This window comes from Nipponia nippon, unplaced genomic scaffold (genome assembly GCF_047370975.1).
Source record: "Nipponia nippon isolate SJK-2023a ecotype South Korea unplaced genomic scaffold, ASM4737097v1 scaffold_2, whole genome shotgun sequence".
NCBI classification, from domain to species: Eukaryota; Metazoa; Chordata; class Aves; order Pelecaniformes; family Threskiornithidae; genus Nipponia; species Nipponia nippon.
Window position 1 is genome coordinate 38,605,647 of NW_028262336.1, and position 20,096 is coordinate 38,625,742.

General features: G+C 45.1%; 1 protein-coding gene across 1 annotated transcript in view; it reads right to left on the bottom strand.

Moving 5' to 3' along the window:
* The window catches only part of TSPAN7 (tetraspanin 7), a 100,285-nt gene that overhangs the window by 16,108 nt on the left and 64,081 nt on the right, over window positions 1-20,096 (bottom strand). Inside the window, exons 2-3 of the mRNA XM_087758679.1 lie at window positions 3,418-3,606; window positions 1,141-1,215 (exon numbers count right to left, since the gene is read on the bottom strand). Coding sequence (XP_087614805.1) covers window positions 1,141-1,215; window positions 3,418-3,606 — 264 coding nt within the window. The remainder of the gene's footprint in view (window positions 1-1,140; window positions 1,216-3,417; window positions 3,607-20,096) is intronic.

The window sequence follows — 20,096 nt, forward strand, 5'->3', positions numbered from 1 at the left end:
TTGCGTGCTTCTCTCTGCTCATGGATGCCTAGTGGAAGCCAAAGCTTGGGCAAACTCCTTGGTGACAGAAACCAGTGACATGAAAAGAAGACACGAATCCCCTGACCAGGTGGCAGCCCTTGTCCCCAGCACCAAAGGTGTTTGGGTACGGAAGAAGAGGTCTCTCAGCTGGAGAAGGTCAGGCACATCACCGGGAAAGGCACTTTGACTGGGTGGTAAAGGGGCTGGGTAGCAGATGATTTGGGCAACCCACATGACCTTCACAAGAGACTGCCTCTCCCAAAAGGGAGCAGCAACCTGCCGCTGAGGCTGCCACAGGTTAGGCAAGATGAAATGGCAATCCTCAGCAGATGGACAGGTATTTCAGGATCAAATTAAAAACTATCCACCACTTGCAAGGGTAGACACCAGAAAAGCCTATAGCAAGGGAAATCTCATGTCAAAAGAGGAGACTAGAAAGCCAGTTAATACAAAGAGAAGAGACAAGGAGGGTCTTTAGAGTTGTTCTGGTTCAGCACTAATGGCACGTAGGTCCATGGACTTAAAGCCAGAGATAGACCTGATTACAGTGGATAAAGCAGAAGTGCTACTACAAATCTAGACCATCATGATTTTTTAAAGCTTCTTCCTGTCCCAGTTTCCTACCTCACTCTATTTCTAATCTCTCTTTATTCTCAGGATAGAAACAAAATCCCATCCCACTCCCTTCCCCCCCAAAAGAAAAAGATTTACAAAACATCGAGTTTGGTCTGATGCAGAAGTGCTCTTTGCCTTATATAAACAAGCACTTGCCTGGCTGAAGAAGCTATGTTTAAGAAAAGTATTTAATCTATTTTGCAGCCCTCAGCATATGTAAAAGAGTAAAGAAGATCTTACATGATGGACACACAAAACCCGATAATTCCAGAGTAAATTATCAGGCAGCTGAGGCCAAGAGCTTTGGCTAAATCCCTTCATTTGGAATCGCATCAGTTTTTAAGAGCTGTACATGTTATTGTTGCACATCAGTCGCATCCCTGGAGATGCGTATGGAGCCACCGAGCTCAGCGACCGACACATTCTCCACGCTCCAGAGAACTTCTCAGCAGCTCCTGCCCCGGGAGGCGCTGCCATATGCGAACTCAGCACATTTCCACCTACCTCGTGGCGAAACACAAACCCTGAAATGCCAGCCACTAGCTCAGCCAGGAACACCAGGGACAAGAACATGGCATACTGAAAAGGAAGGAGGCAAAAGAAGTCAGAACGTGACAGGCTTTTGTCTCAGCACAGATTCTGCCTAGTTATCACATAAAATTTAACTTTCTGCTCTAGACACCCTTTAAAGATGTTAATAAACCAAAGGTCTTTTAGAGGCGATACATAGGTTATTGCCTGAATATGTGTCTATACAACTCACAAATGATATGTATTGTCTAATTACTGGCTTTTCCAACATTTCTCTTCCCACATTTCTTAGCGTTCTCATATAAATTAAAACACACTCACATGCTAGAGATGGATCCAGGTCACTCAGGTTTTGATCTTGCAATAAGGAATACAAACAGACCCTTTATGTTTGCATGGCACTCTGCTAAAGTAAATAGGCTTCTCCAGGTGTTTTGGTTCGTGTTTATCCATCTCACTGCTAGACTGGGATTTACTGCCCGATTCCTGAAGTTTCTCCAATGAATGAACTGAACCACTGACTTCGATGGACATATTCTCACAGTAATACTAGACAGATGCTTCAAACACTTTGCTAGGCCAAGGCCCATGTTTGGCTTTAGGAGCAGCATTTGGATCTGGAACTAAATAAACCTTGAAACCAGCGCTTTCAGTGTAGACATTCACAAACTATTAAAAATACATCTAAGCAGAAATAAAGAAGGTAAAGAAAAAAATGCAAAGTGGGATGGTAAAATTTGAAATTGGGGCTTAATCTTCTGGAGGGAAAATTACCTTTTTTCTCCATGTGCTAAATAACAGTTAATTAAAAAAGGAAACATTTTAAATTAAATTCAGTTCTAGCAGGATTTAGTGGAAAGAGGGAAGTTTATTTTTAATGGAAGATTGTTGGGGAAGGGAGGACAACAGTGAAGGGAGAAGTAGAAAAATCATTCTCTACAATCAATGCAGCTGTCAAATCACTGCCTGTATTCTGTTCAGGAGACAAAGAAAGTTTTGAAATATTTCTTAGGTGTACAGTGAAAATAAAACCATGTGCTTGGAACAGCACATGCCACTGTAAGTGGCATACATATAGAAAAGTTACATGACTTATGGAGCAACTAGCAGAGTCTGAATTCCTGTGGATTTAGATCTTCTTTCACCTTTATCCCTCTCCCATCTGGACTGCAGTAACTCCGACAAGCCTCTACACGTGCCCTGACAGCACATCACCAGCAAGAGACAGCAGTGGTGTGCCTATGACAGCGTTAGGTACATGCCAGCTGGCCACCAGCATATACTTGCTGACTGATCTGCAGCTGCTACCTCTCCCCTACTGTGCCATCAATTGAGGAAATTAACTCTCTTTAAGATGTCCTTTTTTTAAATCCAGTTCAAACTGGAGAAGAATCGTCCCATCTCCTTAGAAAATCCGCCCCAAAATATTGTAGCAGGAGATGCATTGTACTGCCAAGCCCTTTTCCACTGTCTCAGTGCATCACAAGTGCTATTTCCACCCTTCAAATCATTACACATGTAGGATTTTGCTCCTCAATATTCTTAAAAATACAGTTTATCATATAGGCTTTGCATTTTAAGGCAGGCTGGAAAACTCAGAACAGAGAAACTTATAGGGAAAGAGGTTAAACTGGACTGAGAGACAGCTGCTGTACCTCTGCTTAGTGTACCTCGAGTCCATGCTGCTTTTGAGATGAGGGCAAACATACCATACAGAACTTTGTTTTCTGGGGTTGACTTCTTTTATTCTAGTGAATGTTAGGAGAAAAAGAAAGGCTGGTATGCTTTTAGAAGGTACCAACTATTTTTTCCATAGATTTCACATCAGAGTATTAAAATGACCCCTTTAAAATATATGTCAAATGAATTTCACATTTATGATGCTTTGGACATTTTTAAGATTGTAAATACACCTATCTATCTGGCTCACAGAAAAACAGAACAATTGTAGAATTACTCACAGAATAATTAATCAGCAGCATTTCACCCTGCTCCCAATCACACATGGCCTGTACGCTGCGCGGTAGCAAAATTCATTCATACTCAATCAACAACTGGTTTTGGCAAAGATTTTTTTCCCCTTCTTTGTCCAAAAGACACACATGTTGAACATTAAGATCAAGAAAATCTAGCTTATGTGCCTAAAAAACCATGTTAACATCTGGTGAAGCTTGGCAGGGGGTGGGAGGGAATCCCAATACATCAACAAAACCTCTTCCCTTCTTGCTTAAGGCACTTTGGCATGCTTACCAGTTTCAGCATCCATGGGCTGCCACGACAAGTGGCAAAGCAGCCAAAAAGCCCGAAGACAATGATTGTGGTACCCGTCCCGATGAGCACGTAGGGGGCATTGGTGGAGTTCTCAGCAATGAGAGAGATGTACGTGCCAAGGGTGAGCTTGCCCCAGACGCCAACTGCGAGAAGGATAACACCCGTGATCTGCAAAGCAAGAGGAGAAAGCCATCAGGAGCTATTAGGGAAGGCATCCAAATTCAATACACAGTGATCCTGAAGAGATTCATTGGTGCTGTTGCCTTGGCAGAAGGAAGCCTCAAGACTTTTACTAACTCCAGAGGGATGGACAGAGAAAATTAATTTCCAGCATCTGGAGATGTTACATTAAGACTGCCACTGGAGGACAAGCATCTAGGACTAATCACCACAAAGCTGACGATTGCCAAGGGAGGATGGAGTGTACTGTCTGCAGGAACAGGCTCTCTGCTCCTACAGCACGCTGAGAGGTGGCCAACTCCATCACTCTTACCAAAAGCCAACAACAACCGCCATCACCTCACACCTCCTGAGTTTTGCCACAAAAACTGCCTGAACCACAAAAACCTGCTGCTTGATGTCCTGCCCTTCTTAATGCCAAAGTTTCAGGAAAACGAGCATCCCTTGCAGTGCATTACTCTGGCAAGTGAGCCTTCTCCCACTCCCCAGGCTATACAGCAAGCGAGCCCCTGGCTGCATGGAAGCTTCCCCCCCTGACACGGGGTGGGAGGACACCAGTGGGCCCTGGGAGTACCCAGCCTCTTGCCTGAGACATGCAAGCAGAGGCCACCATGCTGCAGGGCAGCTGGGGCACGCAGGCTCCCAGCACCAGCAGGGATGTAGGGGAAGCCCATGGTGTGCCGCACACCGACATCGAGCAGGGGCCACAACAGCGATGATGCCTGCACCATCTGCTGATCATCACCTGATGCTGACATGCCTGCTTCAAGACTGTACACAGGTATCTCATTCCTGCAGGGCGGCCAAAGGTGGGACACCAAGGGCCAGTCCTGAGTGCCAGCTCTGCAAACGCTTCCTGAATTCCCCCAAAACTTCTTACTAGTTCCTCCAGGCCACTGCTAAGGGGCAGGAGCAGAAGAAATGTCCTGACAGTATTCTTTTGATCGCTTTCCAAGTTTTCTCTTGTGAACATCTTTATACTACTGTGAAATCTTGAAATTCAACACTATTACACCAGGGTTGCCCTGGTGGGGAGGGGATCTTTGTTCACAGTTATGTTGCCCCTAAAAAATCCCAGCTGAGCTACACTGCAATATCTTTCAGCTACTTTTCATACAGGCTGATGTGAATTAATTCAGGGAAAGCCTTCCTGAAGGAGAAAAGGAAAGCAGCTTTTTGGCTTTTTTACTTAGGCTGGCTCATAAAGGCCTATGCAGGGTGCACCCCTGTCACTGCCTTCCCACTGTACCCTTTCCATCGTCCTCCTGCTCAGCACTAGCAGGCAAAGGAGCCCATCCTCTGCCCGACCTGTCTGCGGCAGTGGCAGAAAGTGCTGTTCTGGTGCAGCATTTCTCCCTCTCCAGAGAGGGAACTGTGTTCAGCAGAGCTGCTGAATAATCAGAGCCATCTAAGGAAAATACCAGGAGGAGGGAGAGTACAAAATAGATGCTCTGAAGAAAGACACAGAGGGAGGGATGCAGGAGAAGAAAAGAAACCACAAAGAGAGAGAAGAAGGAGAGGAGACCAGACAGACAAAAGCAAATTAACATGTCCTCAGAGACACATTATATACCTGTCTATACCAGAGAGAAAATAATCTCACCTGGCAATTTTGACACTTCCTAGCTCATGCCCTTCCTTCCCCCACACCTCCCAGAGCTGTAGGGAAGACACGTCCCCATCTCGCTCCCACTCAGAGCACACTAGAGTGCAGCACTGCCAGGGAAACCCATCCCATCCCTCTGTCTCCCTAAGCCTTCCCTGCTCCCCCTGACCAGCTGTGGCAGGCGTCGACATTTCTGTCACACCTTCGGGACAGGATTAGCAGAGATTTCTGCTCTCCTGCCCAGGGTGGCGATAGGAATAAATCCAGGTCCTGTTCATCTTTCAGTGCAACTGTGTGAAAAGTGCTGATTCCTTGCTCTTGTACCCCACCAACTAACAGCTGAATGTAAAAAGAAATCACCAAGTACCTTACCTACCTACAGGCATCAAACACCTCTGCTGAGTCTGGTCCCATCCATACACAACACTGTCTTCACCTCTCTCCCTCTTCTCCCTAACAAAAGCTTTTCCAGAGGGTGCAGATTAATCAGCAAAGTCCAAAAGAGACTTTGTGGGGGACTCGGAAATCTGCAGAACAACTTTTGGTTTCTCACCTCCGGTTTGACAAAGGGCTGGTTTCTGTGTCTGAGCTGCTGAAAGTTTTACCACTGTCCCCAGGGAGACGTAAAAGCAGCCTTCGCTGCCAAAACAAACAAGCAGCTTCACATTTGAAAGGGAACTCAAGCCTTGTAATAAAAAGCATTTTTAGTCAGCTATTTGAAACAATTACTAACCCTTTACTATGCATTTTAAGAGCTTGGTTTCCCTCTGTCTCAGGGGGACCTATCCAATTTATGGTACACACAGACTTTGGGAAGAAAGGTGCAAAGCATCTCAGTGGCTCATTCCCCTTCTGTTTCTTAATAGAGCTCTGATTTACACGGGTCTAAGGAAATCCTGCAGTTTGTGGGGAGGTCTAAACCCCCAGCAAGCCTGGCACTGTGCAGAGGGGATGGGACATCTCCACAAAGACACGCTGCGGACGCACCTTGGGTTGCAGCAGTGCCAGCTGGAATTTTGCTCGTGAAGAGGAAAAACCAGAAGACTTCTCTGCAAACCTTTTCATGACCTTTATTTAACAGAGCACGAGTAGTGGTATGACTAATGCCCACCTCTACACAAAGGCAAACCTTGTTTTCTTATTTTCCAGATATATTTTTTATCCCTATCTCTCTGCTCCATCACACAATCAAAGGAACAATCAATGTACTGGCCTCTTGTTTGGTTTGGGTTTTAGGTTTGTTTTCTTTAAAAGCAGGAGGGACAAGGGCAGACAGAAGACCAGGATAGCACTGGCCTGAAAACAAGGCAGCAGGAATACACACTGCTCCTGTCACTCACCATCACTACACACATCTTCTCCTACTCTACCTCTCACCCCAACAGGCTGTGGAAACGAGCCCTGTATGGTTATACCTGATTAACAAAGCTATTCCTTCGTTTGACTTGAAACCACCACACCAGCCTAATTCTGTGTCCAGTGTGACCTGTGAGTCAGGCCCAATAGGTGACGCGGGTCCATCTGCATCTGAAAGGTCTAAAAGGAAACTCAGAGCACCTCCCACAATGCACAGTCTCTCCCAGGTCTTCCCCACTCCCTTCCCACTGTAACGTTTGCCTTCAGACCATGATCATGTAGTTCAGTGGCAGAATGGAAAATTATTAGGAAATCATCAAGACAAACTGTGGCAGATAGATACATGGATATGATCAATACATCTTTTCCTGGAGATGTACAAAATATTTCAGATATCCTGGCAGGCAGAAGAGAGCAACCACAAGCCTTTCGAGTTTTAGAGCTCCCCTGAGCCAAGATTCACCAGCCAGAGCAGCTTTATTTATAAACACCTGCAACAGCTGGCACACACGGAGCAAGAGAGCAGCAGTCCTGCTCCACCAGTGGACTTCTACAGCAAAACCTGGCCTTCGAAGGGCCCCTCCAAGAATTAAGATTTGTCCTGGCAATGGCATGACAACTACAGCCTGTGCTAAACAGGGGGCACAATCCCACCCCAGCTCCTCAGCAGACACAGAAGAAACAAACTGGCATCTGCAGAGCCTACGATGCCCCAAGTGAGACATCTGGAGTGGTACAGAAAAACAAGCATTAGCAAAGGCAAAAAAAAATAAGGTATGCTTCTAAAAAGCAACTACAGGACAGATCCTGCCCAAACGTAAGGAGCTGTGGGAGAACCATCGATAGCTGCTCTTTGGAGGGCTGGGACCCCATTTCCCCCACAGCCCCTGAGGGGCAGAAGGGTCAGAGCAGCATCTCTGAGCCTCGTCCCCGTTTTACACAACACCAGCTGTGACAAGCGCGATGCGATGAAGACAACCCTGCCTTTTGCCACCTCCCTCAAGCACCTCTGACTTCACGGATTGTTGGTAGGTTTTTTATGGTTTCTAGCTCAGAGTCTGACTATGCACAGAGACAGCCGATCAGAGGAAGGATGCACAGGGAAGGGCTGCCTAAATACCTCAGCCATTTTCAATATTTACCAGCCATTGAGGGATGTCCTATGGGCACGCTGCTGCCCTTGGGGCAGGATTAATGAAGCCCATGGAACAACTTCCAGGGCTGGGCTGGCACTGCCTGGGCTTGCAGCTGCGTTGGGGAGCTTCACTCACTTGCTGTCATTGCTGGGACCCCCAACGTGGAGACTCTGCCCTCCTAAAGCAGATCTCTGACCACTCACTTCGTCACAGTGCTGGGTCCCACAGATGACAGGGAGCCCAAGGCAGAGTTACCTGCACTGCATACAACCAGAGCCAGGCAGGTGAAATGCACTCTCAGTGCTTATGGATGTAAAACTCACAGTGTGGATGGAAAAACAGAAGCTGTGATTATTACATGATGAGGTTATCCAGCTTTTCGTGCTGTCCTGTCCTCTGGTGTGGTTAAAGGAAAGCAAAAAAGAAAAAAAAAACCCAAAATATCAGGTTTCAAGGACTGTCACAAACATACCCAATGCTTTGATTCAGAAAAGAGCTCTGAAGTTTTCTTTGGACTTTATACAAACCTTGGTTTAAGCAGTAATAGCCCACACCTGGATGAAACAATCAAAGCATGCATCCATCCCCAAACAGACAACATCATTAGAGAGAGATTCATGCCAGCAGCCAGGGCAGATCTAGCTTATTCATGCTCAGGGCCAGTTCCTACTGCCATAACAAGCCCCAGAAACTCGGACAGGTTTCACATCCACGTTGCTGCACCGACCTTTCAAGACCAGCAACCTTGAATCACTATTTCTTTTTGGGACCAGAAAAGGAAAAAAAAAACCCTCACCCTGCAACTTCTGGTTCTTTTCTGTTCTCCAGCCTTCAACATTATTAGAAAGCTATTTCATCCTGGATTTCATCAAAGGTAGATCAAGTCTTCCTCACAAAAATTCACTGCAGTGGAAGCCCTTAGACTCATGTTTCTTCAGCCAGGAAACCCGAGATGTAGCATTCAATAAAACATTATTAGGCCTGCCCTTCATTTAGGTCAAACATTTTAAAGGTTAAAAAAAACCCAACGTAGGAGATATCCAAGAAGGGCAAGGATTGTAAAGACTACACACAACGAGAAATCGCATTGTTCAGCGCTAGCAGGTCTCACATTTTATTGCGTCTGAACTCAGGCTCAGCAAACACACCCCAGAAACCCTCGACCAACGAGATGGCAGGAAATGAAGCAGGTAGGCCACCTGGTCATTTCCTAAGAAAACTCCACTGAAATCAAGATGTTCCTATGGAGTGTTTTAGTCTAGATGAATTGGCATGTTCTGGCTTAAAAAAAAAAAAATCTGAGAAAAAAAAAACCAACCAACTCTATCCCTTGCTCTGGCCACGTGCATCATGCTCAAACCTCACTGGCCTCCCAAGAACCGTTATGCTCCCCTGCTCCTTCCCAGCTAATATCTCTGTGTATCTCACATTTACTCTGTGTATCACACATTTACTCTTGCATCTGAATGATGGGGATTGTCAGCAGGACAGCAAGACTGCGCATGGATCACCAAAGCATCTCTCCTTGCCTTGTCCTGCCTCTTCCCAAGCACGGTATCACAGACACATCCCACCAGTCACTGATTTCAGTCAAAGGCAGGGTTTCTAGCTCTTTTGCCTTCCTTCAGCATTAGTACAGATGTTTCCAATGTTATCTGCGGTATTGCCCCCAGTTCTGGAGCTGATTGGATGTGGTGAAAAAGTTAACAGGCTACAGGCAGGCAGAAATACGACTGAACTGAATGTTAGGTCTAACTTCACTTGTCCAATAAACCATCTGCTTTTAAGAGACACACAGACAAAGATATGGCCAACAGCATTAATACAAGGGTATGTGGTGCAGCTTTATAGGAGGCAGGGAGAGTGATATTCTGATAACACCGGGCGTTGCTGAAATCAGAACTAATGCTAAACACACACAGTTTCTCAATAAAGAGCAACAGAAAAATGTTAAGAATTACTTCTTTTAATAGTGACGGGACAAAGATTAAACTATCAACCCCCTCCTTCTGGGTAACAGCAACGAACTATGTAAATAAGAGGAGAGGATTCAGAGAATAACTTTTGAAAGCGCGCTATCTTTAATTCTGTCAGAATTAGGCAGGAAAACACTACATACTCCTTAAACTGAATGCATGCTACATCCTAATTGAGTCTGTTGTCTTCATACCCCAGATCTCACAGAGAATTGGCACCATGGTATAAAGGAAGCTGCTGCCTTAAATTGAGATAGGAGACATGAAAGCTTGCATCCACAGAGATTCAAGAGGCCCAAATGCAGAGGAACTAATTTATATGCAGGGCTTCCATATGGAATATTTAAAGTTTATCATTTACAGAGGTGAAGATAAATGTGCAGCAGTAATTGCTAGTTTATTTGTCTACATAATTCATGTCCTCCTGTTCATTACAGATGTCAGCTACTTTGATTCCTAAGCTCTGGCAAAATGAAACTTGGAACCCAATCCTGATTGATACGGAGCACACAGCAATCCCTACTGCTTCCAAAAGCAGCAGGAAGAGCTCAGCATTTCCCTGGACCAGTTCTTTATCCACAGAACTGAGATGCAGGAGAGCAGCTTCATTAATCAGGATCTCATTGTAGGTATCATTTTTCTATTTCATTTCATATTTGCAACCTTGATAAATGAATGTAAAATGTGTGCAACTGGAAAAAAGATCCAAAGTGGCAGCAAAGAGTCAGATGCAAGGAAAATACCCATGTTGCTGATATTTTCAGCTCCTCGATTCCAATACTTCCTTTTCCAAACACCAGCCTTCCTGCATTTTGGTAGAGGTATGCTGTCTCTGCACAGCTCTACTGCAATCTTCTCCTCAAGCAGGCTAGAGAAAGTCTGTACATAAAATGGATGAAGCTAGGTGAAGGCAGACTAGAGCTAAGGCAATCCATCTTGGCTGAAGCTGAAAGGTCTAGCAATAGGTTTAGCAGGCTGTGAGGAAATGAGAGAGGACCAAGGCACACAGCTAATTAGATCTACCAGATATTTCCCCAAAGGAGGGAAACTTTTTCATGAAGAAAACGGTTGACCTTGAGAGCATCCAGAACAAATCCTGCATTAAAAGCATGTCCAGAGAGGCTTAAAAATAACTGGCCTACCTCTGAAAATTTTATAACTTTCCCAAAATAGGCAAAGGATCACATTCAAAATGTTCTTGCTTTACAGCCTGCCAAGCAATGGGAGTGGCTGGCTTTGAATCTTCTCCTGCCTCAGCCTCTGGGCTCTCATCAGGCAGGCAGGTGACTAAATCAAAGATAAATCTTCCTCTGAGCTTCAGTGACAGCTCTTCACAGGCAGGAGCAAAGCAATAAGAAAAGATAGGATGCACCATGGAGATGCATGTAAGCCAGCAACACAGCTGAATTCTCTATTCTCACATCTGGTGATTTGATCACACCTAAAAAACCAACTTGTGTTACCTTTTGCACAGGATCGACCTCTGCTGGAGCTAATAAGAAATGAAGATGCCATGAGCTGTATCTTTGGAAGAAGTCAACTGTTTTGTGTCCTTACCTCCCTTTTGGAAAAAATAAAAAATTATGCCCATTGACAGAGAAAAGTGAAACACAAAACCATCACCAAAGGTGTAGTCACCAATGATGCTGCCTAGTATTTCCACTAAAAATGAAGGTGCTTAAAAAAAAAAAAAAGAAATCCTGATGATAGACAGAAACAAATATTTCTGGTAAAACTTCCTTGTCTGTTTTTAAAATCTGCTATAATTATATTCTACTCAGTGAAGACTCTACTCAAGAAAAAGTTGCAAGCCAATTAATAACCATTTCTGGACCATTTGCAAACTGAGAGGCAGTCTGTAAAGGTCACTGTGTTAGAAGAAAACACCTTCAAGGGCCATTTAGGTACATAACTGCTCTAGCGCCTTCCAGTCCCTGACTTCACCACTTCTTAATACATCCCCCAGTACCTGATGTGACAATTTCTGTCTCCCTGCTCTTCTAACTCAGGCTTGTCCCTCCTCTTCCTCTCCTTTCCTGCCAGTTTCCCATCTAAATAATCCCTTCCTAAGAAAATCAAGGCAAAAGGATTTAAAGGAAAAATGCCATTAGATTAATTTGTTAGATTATTACATTCCTCTCTGTGACCCATTGCCTGTCTCACCTGGGTAGGGCTGCCACTCTTTGGGCTCAGGCTTGTCTCTTCCTATTGCACATGCAGGATATTCAGCACAACGGGTCTTGCTTCGTCCCTTCGCCCCAGCAACTCACTTGAGTTATGATACCTGCTGCTCAGCATCCATCTAGTACTAGCTGTTGTCACAAAATTGATTATCCACCACAGCTCTTGCTCTTTCAATCCAAAAATGCCATTCCTATGTATTAAAACTACTGGCCCACGCCCTCCCTGCAGAAACCATCATCAGGGATACCAGCACGTGCAAACTACAGCAACGGGGATGCTGCCTCTGCTCTCATGTTGCCACCAGGTCAGAGCTGAGTATCTACTGCACCCAGGTGAGGGGCAGCCACCAGATTTGCCCTGAAATACAGCGGAGGAGATTTTGGTTAGGCACACTGATGTGAAGCTTAACAATCTGTTCTCGCACCGCTACTTTGTGTATGTGGACTACTATCCTATTTCCTTTTCAAAAATATTTTTAAGGTTCAGTGCTTTTCCTTGCTGGGACACTATTATAAGTACATGAATAGTCATCCTGAGTGAGCTGCCAGCAGATTAATGTCCTCAGAAGTCAAATTGTAGTGCTGGTAACAAAAATTATGAAAAGAAAGTAAAATACTGACTGTCAGATAGATGCTGAAGTGAATACTAAATTATCATGGAGTTGATCTGGCTACTCACCACCGACTCCGCAGACAACAGAGTGTGTACTTATCCCTAACTTTAACAGTGCCTCTATCAGCTACAAGGAAGTAGAGTTAAATGATCTCTGATAGGAAATACAAATTGTATGTACAACCCAGCTGTTTCCCAACACCCCCACCCATACATACACTAACCATACACCAAGGTTTACCAACACTTTCCATGCAGGCTAGGGCAGAAATGACAATCAGGGCCATGTGACTTATTCTGTAGGGAAAACAGGTTAAAAATCACAGAGAGGTGATTGCAACCTTCTCCTTGCAACCAGGAGAAGCAGCCAATGCTCTTTTAATGAACAGCAGGGAAGAAAACATCAGAGTCATTTTGTTTGCTGCAGGATGAAGAATTGGATATGGCCCAAGAAGTCCTAAAAGCACTAACAAAGAGTGCAGGCGTGGGGGACACACAGCACAAGAGCTTGAAAACACCCTTGCAGCATGGCTCAAAACTAATCATTTCTTGCTACTACAGTAGCAAACACGTATTCTTATAGAATTTTCCTGTAAGGAAATAATTAATTACATGCCACTTGTAGGAAGATTCAGGAAGAATAATGAGATATGGGACCTCATCTCCACACTAAGATCATACACATAATGAATGGTTACAATAAACAGTCATATTCTTATGGTGAAAACTCAGCTTTATGATACCTTGCACTTACAGAAAAATACTTGGAAATATTAGTAAAATTAAGTTCTTAATCATGAGGCTTATGCTTATTTTTATGTAAGACACTTCATTAAATGAAAGAAAATATTCTGTTTTACAGTTTAGTCACCAGTGGCTCTATTAACTGATGTATCTTTTAAGTTGGCTGCAGACAAAAATGTGGTCATCTCTGGATAAAAATAAAATGCAAAAATACATTTCTGCTGGGAATTTTCAGACCTAATTTCTTGAAATGTAGTTTTAAATATGCATGACTGAACGTCTAAGGGAAAAGGACTTATAGTTTGGAAACATCAAAAGCAGCATTCCACTCTGCAAGCTAAAGCGCGTAATTAGAGAAAGGAGGTGCCTTCAGCACCCATCGTTAGCTGGTGGAGCACGGCTTAGAGCCCTGCGGCCATTCGCGCTTCCCGAATACTGATTCATCGCGTGTGCCATGGCTCCTATGCATGTCAATTGCAGTCACTCGTGAAGAAGTTGCACAGTGGTCCGTGGCCACCAGAACAAAAACCAGGCTGGTGGGGGGCAAGCCTGCTTTGGACCGAGCTTGTTGGGGCACAGGCTGTTTCTGGAGAGCAGCTGGATGGCTTCAGCTTCAAAATGCTCTGCACCAGAGCTTCTGCAGAGCTGCAGCCTGCCTCAGGCAGGGCGACACACCTCAGCTGGGTGGCTAGCCGCAGGTCACCTGTTTGTCCAAGCTGTGATGGAAGCAGGACCAGGCCTCACCTCCCCTAACCTGCACCTCCTCTGTTGAGCTGTGGTTAGAGACGGCAAGCAGCCATAGCCTCCCTTGTCACAAATCAGGCTCACAGAGCTCAGTTTTCAAGGACCAGCAGCTGAGCAAAGGCTAAGGCACAAAGCCAGGACCAAGAACACTGCTCAAGCTTGACATTGCACCGATGGGTGTTTCACATTCCCTGTCTCCATCCCCTTCCATGAGGTACATGATGCCAGCAGAGGCCAGCCACGGAGACCTGATGCAGCTGTGAGGCAGCATCTTTGCAGCATGCATCTGGTCAACACACCTCCAGGACGCTCTGCAAATGCTGCACTTGCACTGCTGAAACCTCATCTGCAGCTAAGCTGCTCTTTCCTCCCTTTTTCTTCTGAATATCCTTTGTCGTGTATTTGCTCTGAAGTGGGTCTAGTCTGTCTGGTATTTGGCTAGAGATCTACTCTTGCTACCAAAGTCTGGATATGAGTTATCGATGAATGTCATCCAAACTCACAGCATTCAAGGAGTGTTCACCACACTGCAACTGAATTTCCGCACAGCAAAAGGCTAATGGACAGGAAAGCAGAGGTGGTGTTCCTGTACATGACAAAAGGAAAAGCAAACCTTCTGGCACTCAGATTAAACCTAATTAAAACCAGTCTTAATGGTCCAGGCAGCCTTTGTGATGGGAGGAGTCAACGAAAGGCAATGAAGTCACTGTCTAGATTTGACAGCAGGCAGAGCGCACACAGAGCAACCGCTCCCTGGCATCCTAGGTATGGATGAACACAGAAAGGAGAGCATCCCACCTCACCAGTCACCCCAAGTTAGTGTCTGTTTTACCAGAGAAGACTTTTGTTTACATCTGTTGCTCTCAAAGATGACAGTGCCCACCTCTCTTTCTACTCCTCTTGGGCAAGGCAGCAACTGGTGGACGAGAACATTGCCACGGAGCTTGAGAGTCACTGTCAGGACTGACGTCCAGCAAACTACCATTCTAGAGTACAGGAGGACTCTCTTCCGCAGAAGCCACATCACGGGAGAGTTGTGTCCCTCTTCAAGCTCTGTCTTTCTGCTATTTATTGATGGGCTTCAAGAGATGGAGCAATTTCCTGTGGTGGCATCTCGGTCTCAGCACTGGATTTCCATGCTCTCTCTTCTGATCCCAGGTGAAGAACGGGAACCCACCCCTTTGAAGATTTCAGTAGTCAGACAAAGCAGCCCCGTAACAGCCTGTCCTTTAAGTGAGTCAATCGTTTTGTCCACCGATGACCTCAGAGCTGCTAGCACAGCTCTCCTCCAACACCGGCCTGGAGAGCGGAGCCCAGCACCACCTGCAGCCTGGCACTGCCCTGCTGCACTGCTGTTCTCGACGCCGGGGCCATGCTCTGCCTAGGAGCTGATGGGGCTGCACAGGCAGCGCTGCCCTGCCCTGCCCTGCCCTGCCCTGCCCTGCCCATGAGCACAAGGGATGGCACTGGTGGTGCAGCACCGCAAGTCAACAGCTTGTCAAGGTGGCTGCAGACCAACCCATACCCTTTCCTATGATTTAAACCTCCACGTTTGCTTGGCTAAACAAACCGGCAGGACCTCCTCAAAGTTATGAGTCTTCTTTCACATCTGAAACTTGTGGCCCCCATGTGGCCTTTTTTTTCTGTTTACTTGCTTGTTTAACAAATATTTAGGACAGGCTAGGCTTACTTTCTTCCAGATGTCCATCCCTTTTAGAGATGTCTTTCCCTCCTTGCCAAACTTCCGTGCTTTTGAAAATGTCAAAATCTATTTTTGAGTGATTAACATGGTATTGAAAACTGCCAAGTCTTCAACAAGTACAACTTTAATCACATGTATACCCAGTTCAGTATCAATGAGAAAGCACACTTCTAACCAAAGAAACAGAGGTTGTTTTGAATGTCTAGTACTATATATAGCAGAATAGAAGGAACTAACTGATCATCAGCAAACTGATATAGCCAGAGAATATTTACCTGTGGGACCTGAAAGTTTTTGCAAGCTTAAATGCAGCAGCTGTCCCTCATATTCACACTTTCAAATCCCTGCAGTAGCAATACACAAAGATGACATAAATGTGGTTTACACAGCATAATATAGTTTGACCTCAAACTTTAAAACAGTTCTGCAATTTTACTGAGTTATAAAACTTCAAAAGATAAAAATGCAAGATAATCAAGACTAGATGTTTTGAAACAGGAATATCCCCTATTTAAATCCTTTATTGTTTCTTAAATGCTCTTGTTGATTGCTTTCCTCCTAATAAATCCATGCAAAATCTAAACTTCTATAATCCCTATGTGCAGAAAGTAAGGGAAGAAAATAAAACACCCTGAAAAACAGCCTCTAGTGCTATCCATGGCCATCAGACTAGCACTATGTTCAAAGCCCATGCTGGCACAAGAATGACCTAGACTTCAGTGGAAAGACTCTCTTGTACCTCAGGACTGACCAGGGTAGGGAAGACTTTGGGAGAGTCTCTGATGAAGGAGTTTTGGTAGTTTCAGCGGATCAGTCAGCACAGGAATGCCCCCCTGCACCTGTAACAGTCTTCAGACATGTAGCAACAAACTACAGTGTCATACCACACCATCTTAAACCCAAGCGAATCATCAAAACTTCTTCATCTCTCAACAGGAATAAAACAAAACCCAGAACATGCAGTGAGCATACAGCGACCATGTGGTGCAGTTCATCCAGCTCTAGAGAGGAAGAAGATACAATGATGTGCGCATCCTGAGTCAAATGTACAGAAAAAAAATGTACCCTTTTGCACTAGCACACACATTGGATGACAGCAGACACCATAAAAGTTGTCAGAATAGATACAGTCAGCAAAGACTCTGCAAAACAGCTCTGAAGGGGAGTTGCTGCAATGCAGTTTAGGAGAGGAAGCTCCTCCAGGGAATTATTGCACCTATCTAACACACGCAGCACATGGAAAAAGAATTCTCCATTGCACCATCACCAGCAATGTGCCTAGAGGGCAAAGGTAGCAACCAGGCCTGTTGGGCGCACAAATACTCTTGGGCAGATGCAGAGCAGTACCAGTCTAATTCCATCCTTAACTAGGCACTAGTCTGTCACTGCCCATATGGCTATTATATTTCTGTAATTATGACTTTGCTGATCTTACACAGCTTCCTTCTGAATATAATGAGAGGCAGTAATGACATCCACAGCAGCACGAGACCCAGAGTGATTTCTCACTTTGCTGTCTGTGGGAACCGAAGGAAAAGCAGAGCTATCTGTTTATCTGCTGGTCTTACTAAGTTAAGATTTAGCAGTAAGAAAACTTGAAAGAATTAAAAAGTGATTTACAAGCTTATTAGTCACTGCACACAACAGCAATGGTGTGAAACTCTCTCAGAACCACTTCGTATTCAAGAATCTACGCTCCTATTAACCTTCAGAAATAGCAGAATATGGGATTGAAATGTGCGATAATAGATAGGCGATGAAATTCAATAGTACCAAATTCAAGGTTGTGCTGCTGGGACCAATGCCAGAAGTTTGAAGCTCCTAAATTTGCCAATAACAGTGGAGGAAAAGGATTTCTGAACGCCAGCTGACCACGGTGTTTATGAGGAACGACTCATGGCACACACATAGAGAAAAAGGCACGTCCAACCCAATGCTGCATTTCCAAAGGCAAGGTATTGCCAGAAGAGGATGTGCATGGGCGGCCACTGCACAAGGCACCGGTTAGCCCCACCTGCAATGCTATGACACAATCTGCAATGCTATGACGCAATCTGCAATGAGCGCAAGTCTGGTTATCCCCATTCGAGAAAGGTGATGTGATACTGCAACAGGTACAAAGACAGACTCCCAGGATGACGAGGCAATGATGAGTCTCTCTAGCAGGAGGTGAGACACACGGCTTTCAAAGCCTCGCGTGAAGTGGGATAAAGAGGGGTAAGGGGATATGAACCTGCCTGTAAGGGGATTACACACCAAGGACAAGAGGAAGCTGTTTAAGCCAAAGGACAACTACGCCGGGAACAAAGCGGGCACATGCTGGCCATGAATGCATTTAGGGTGGAAATGAGAGTAATGAGGTTAGGAGCAGCCTCCTCCTCTCAGAAGAGCGAGGTGGGAGGGAAGGAAGCGAAGCCAGCACACGACCGCTGCCTGTGAAAGATGAAAGCTGGGCAGCTTTCATCCCTTCACCCGTGGGAGGGGGGCTGCTGGGCAGCGGCACAAGTGGAGAGCAGGAGGGCCCTGCTAAAACCCCTAATGGGTTGGAGCCTGTGAAGAGGAAGCGGGGGGCCGGGGGGCCTCCTAGCCTCCCCCCATGCAGTGCCAGGCTGCCTCTGCCAAGAAGGTCGCCAGCTGCAGTGCTCTTTTCAGTTCAATCCATACAAAAATCAGCTCGGGAACACGTGTAATGATCTGATAAGGGCTTTGTTTAAAGTTTAAAAAGGATTTTAATATTGCAGCCAAACCCCTAATGTACTGATCCCATTTTATAGAAAATCACTGGTTATTTACATTCTCCTAATCGTACTCAGAATGAGTACGCTCAGCTGAGAGCTGCCATTCCGACTGCTTTTTTTTTTCCAGAAAGAACACATTTCTTTCATAATTGAAACTTCTGGTTCTTTCCTTTTCTCCTTTCGCATGAGCCATGTTTTCCCCTCCAGCTCTTTCAGGCACTGTGCTGCAGTGCACTTCTCCGGTGGATCCAGGTCTGCTTTTGGCAGGCAGTGTGCTTATGGTGGATCCCCACTATGTTGCTGTACAGCTCACATGGGCCATCAGGCGACAGCAAGTGTTCTCATTTCAGCGTACCCAAGTCACTCCTTGAAAGCCAATGATGTGCTCTATAACCATTGGGTATTTGCTCTCACCCACACCTTGGCTACTGCCCTTCCTCATAAACACAGGTAGCAATGCAGCCAAGGAAGCGAAAAAGTAACAAAACAAGGCTAAGGAGGGCAAAAGTATGGTTTGTTCCACTCTAAAATAACCCAATTTTGTCCCAGTCAAGGTCCAGCACTCTGGCTCTCCATCTACACAACGGTTTTTCATACTGCTCTGTTTTTCATTTGCATGTGGCTCTGTTTTTCATGTGCCGCTCCTACTAAAGAAGCCAAAGTCAAAGCCAGAAGTTGCTTTTAATACTCAATGCTTTTTTAGAGAGAGGAAGGAAATATCTGCCCCGAATCCCAACAGGAAGGCATTCCCATGGACCGTGGTGTGCAGATGCTCTGTGCACTCTCCTGCACTGCTGGCAGATGGATTTAATAACCACGGTTCTTCTCTCAAGTCCTATCTTCCTAACAACTAAAAGGAGGAGGAAGAAGGCTGATGAAATTCAAATTTGTCAGTTCCTCCAGAGCCCACACAGTAAACAGACACCATGTGCAGCCGGTTCATAACTTTTAAAAGTTTTGTTAAGTGTCTAAGTGTGCCTTTTTAGAATGCACAATCCTTAAAATCAGCAACTGCCTACAGATAAATCAGACACACACAGCCCCGAAACAATTATGTGGATGTCAGGAGCTTTCTGGGCGAGAGCAGCTGCCAGCTAGAGTGACCATCAACTCCCTTCTTTGCAGGTTTATCAGGGATACAGTGTCTTTATCCGCAAGCAAATCAGATATTCAAGGAGGTGATGCTCAGCTGTGCGTGTGAGGTTATGCGATCAGAACATCCTTATCCTCAGCGGAAAAAAGATGACTGTTCCACAAGCCAGACTGGCAGAAAGGGGCAACTGACAACAAGGCAGCTTTGAAGGACTGCAGAAGAGAAGCTACAATTCCCTAGCATGCTCCTAGCATTTAGCAGAAGACTTCAGTGAACTGGCCTACTACTACTACGCTAGTACTAGCACACTACAGTACACCATGTTATTAATCGAAAAATATTTCCAAGAATCAAAATTCAGAATGATCACCCCCCACAGCCAACACACCATAGTTTATAAATATTATTTCAAAATAGTTCATGACCTGTAGGCATTCACCAGAAGTCCCTGGATTACATTAAAAGAAACAACTGAATTGTGTTTTATTTTTCTATACATATACACATACTGTTGCTTAAATAGTTGAGATGTAGGAGTCTTGTGTTGGTAGGTATTGCACATCTGTATGGGTCTGAAAATAAAGGCA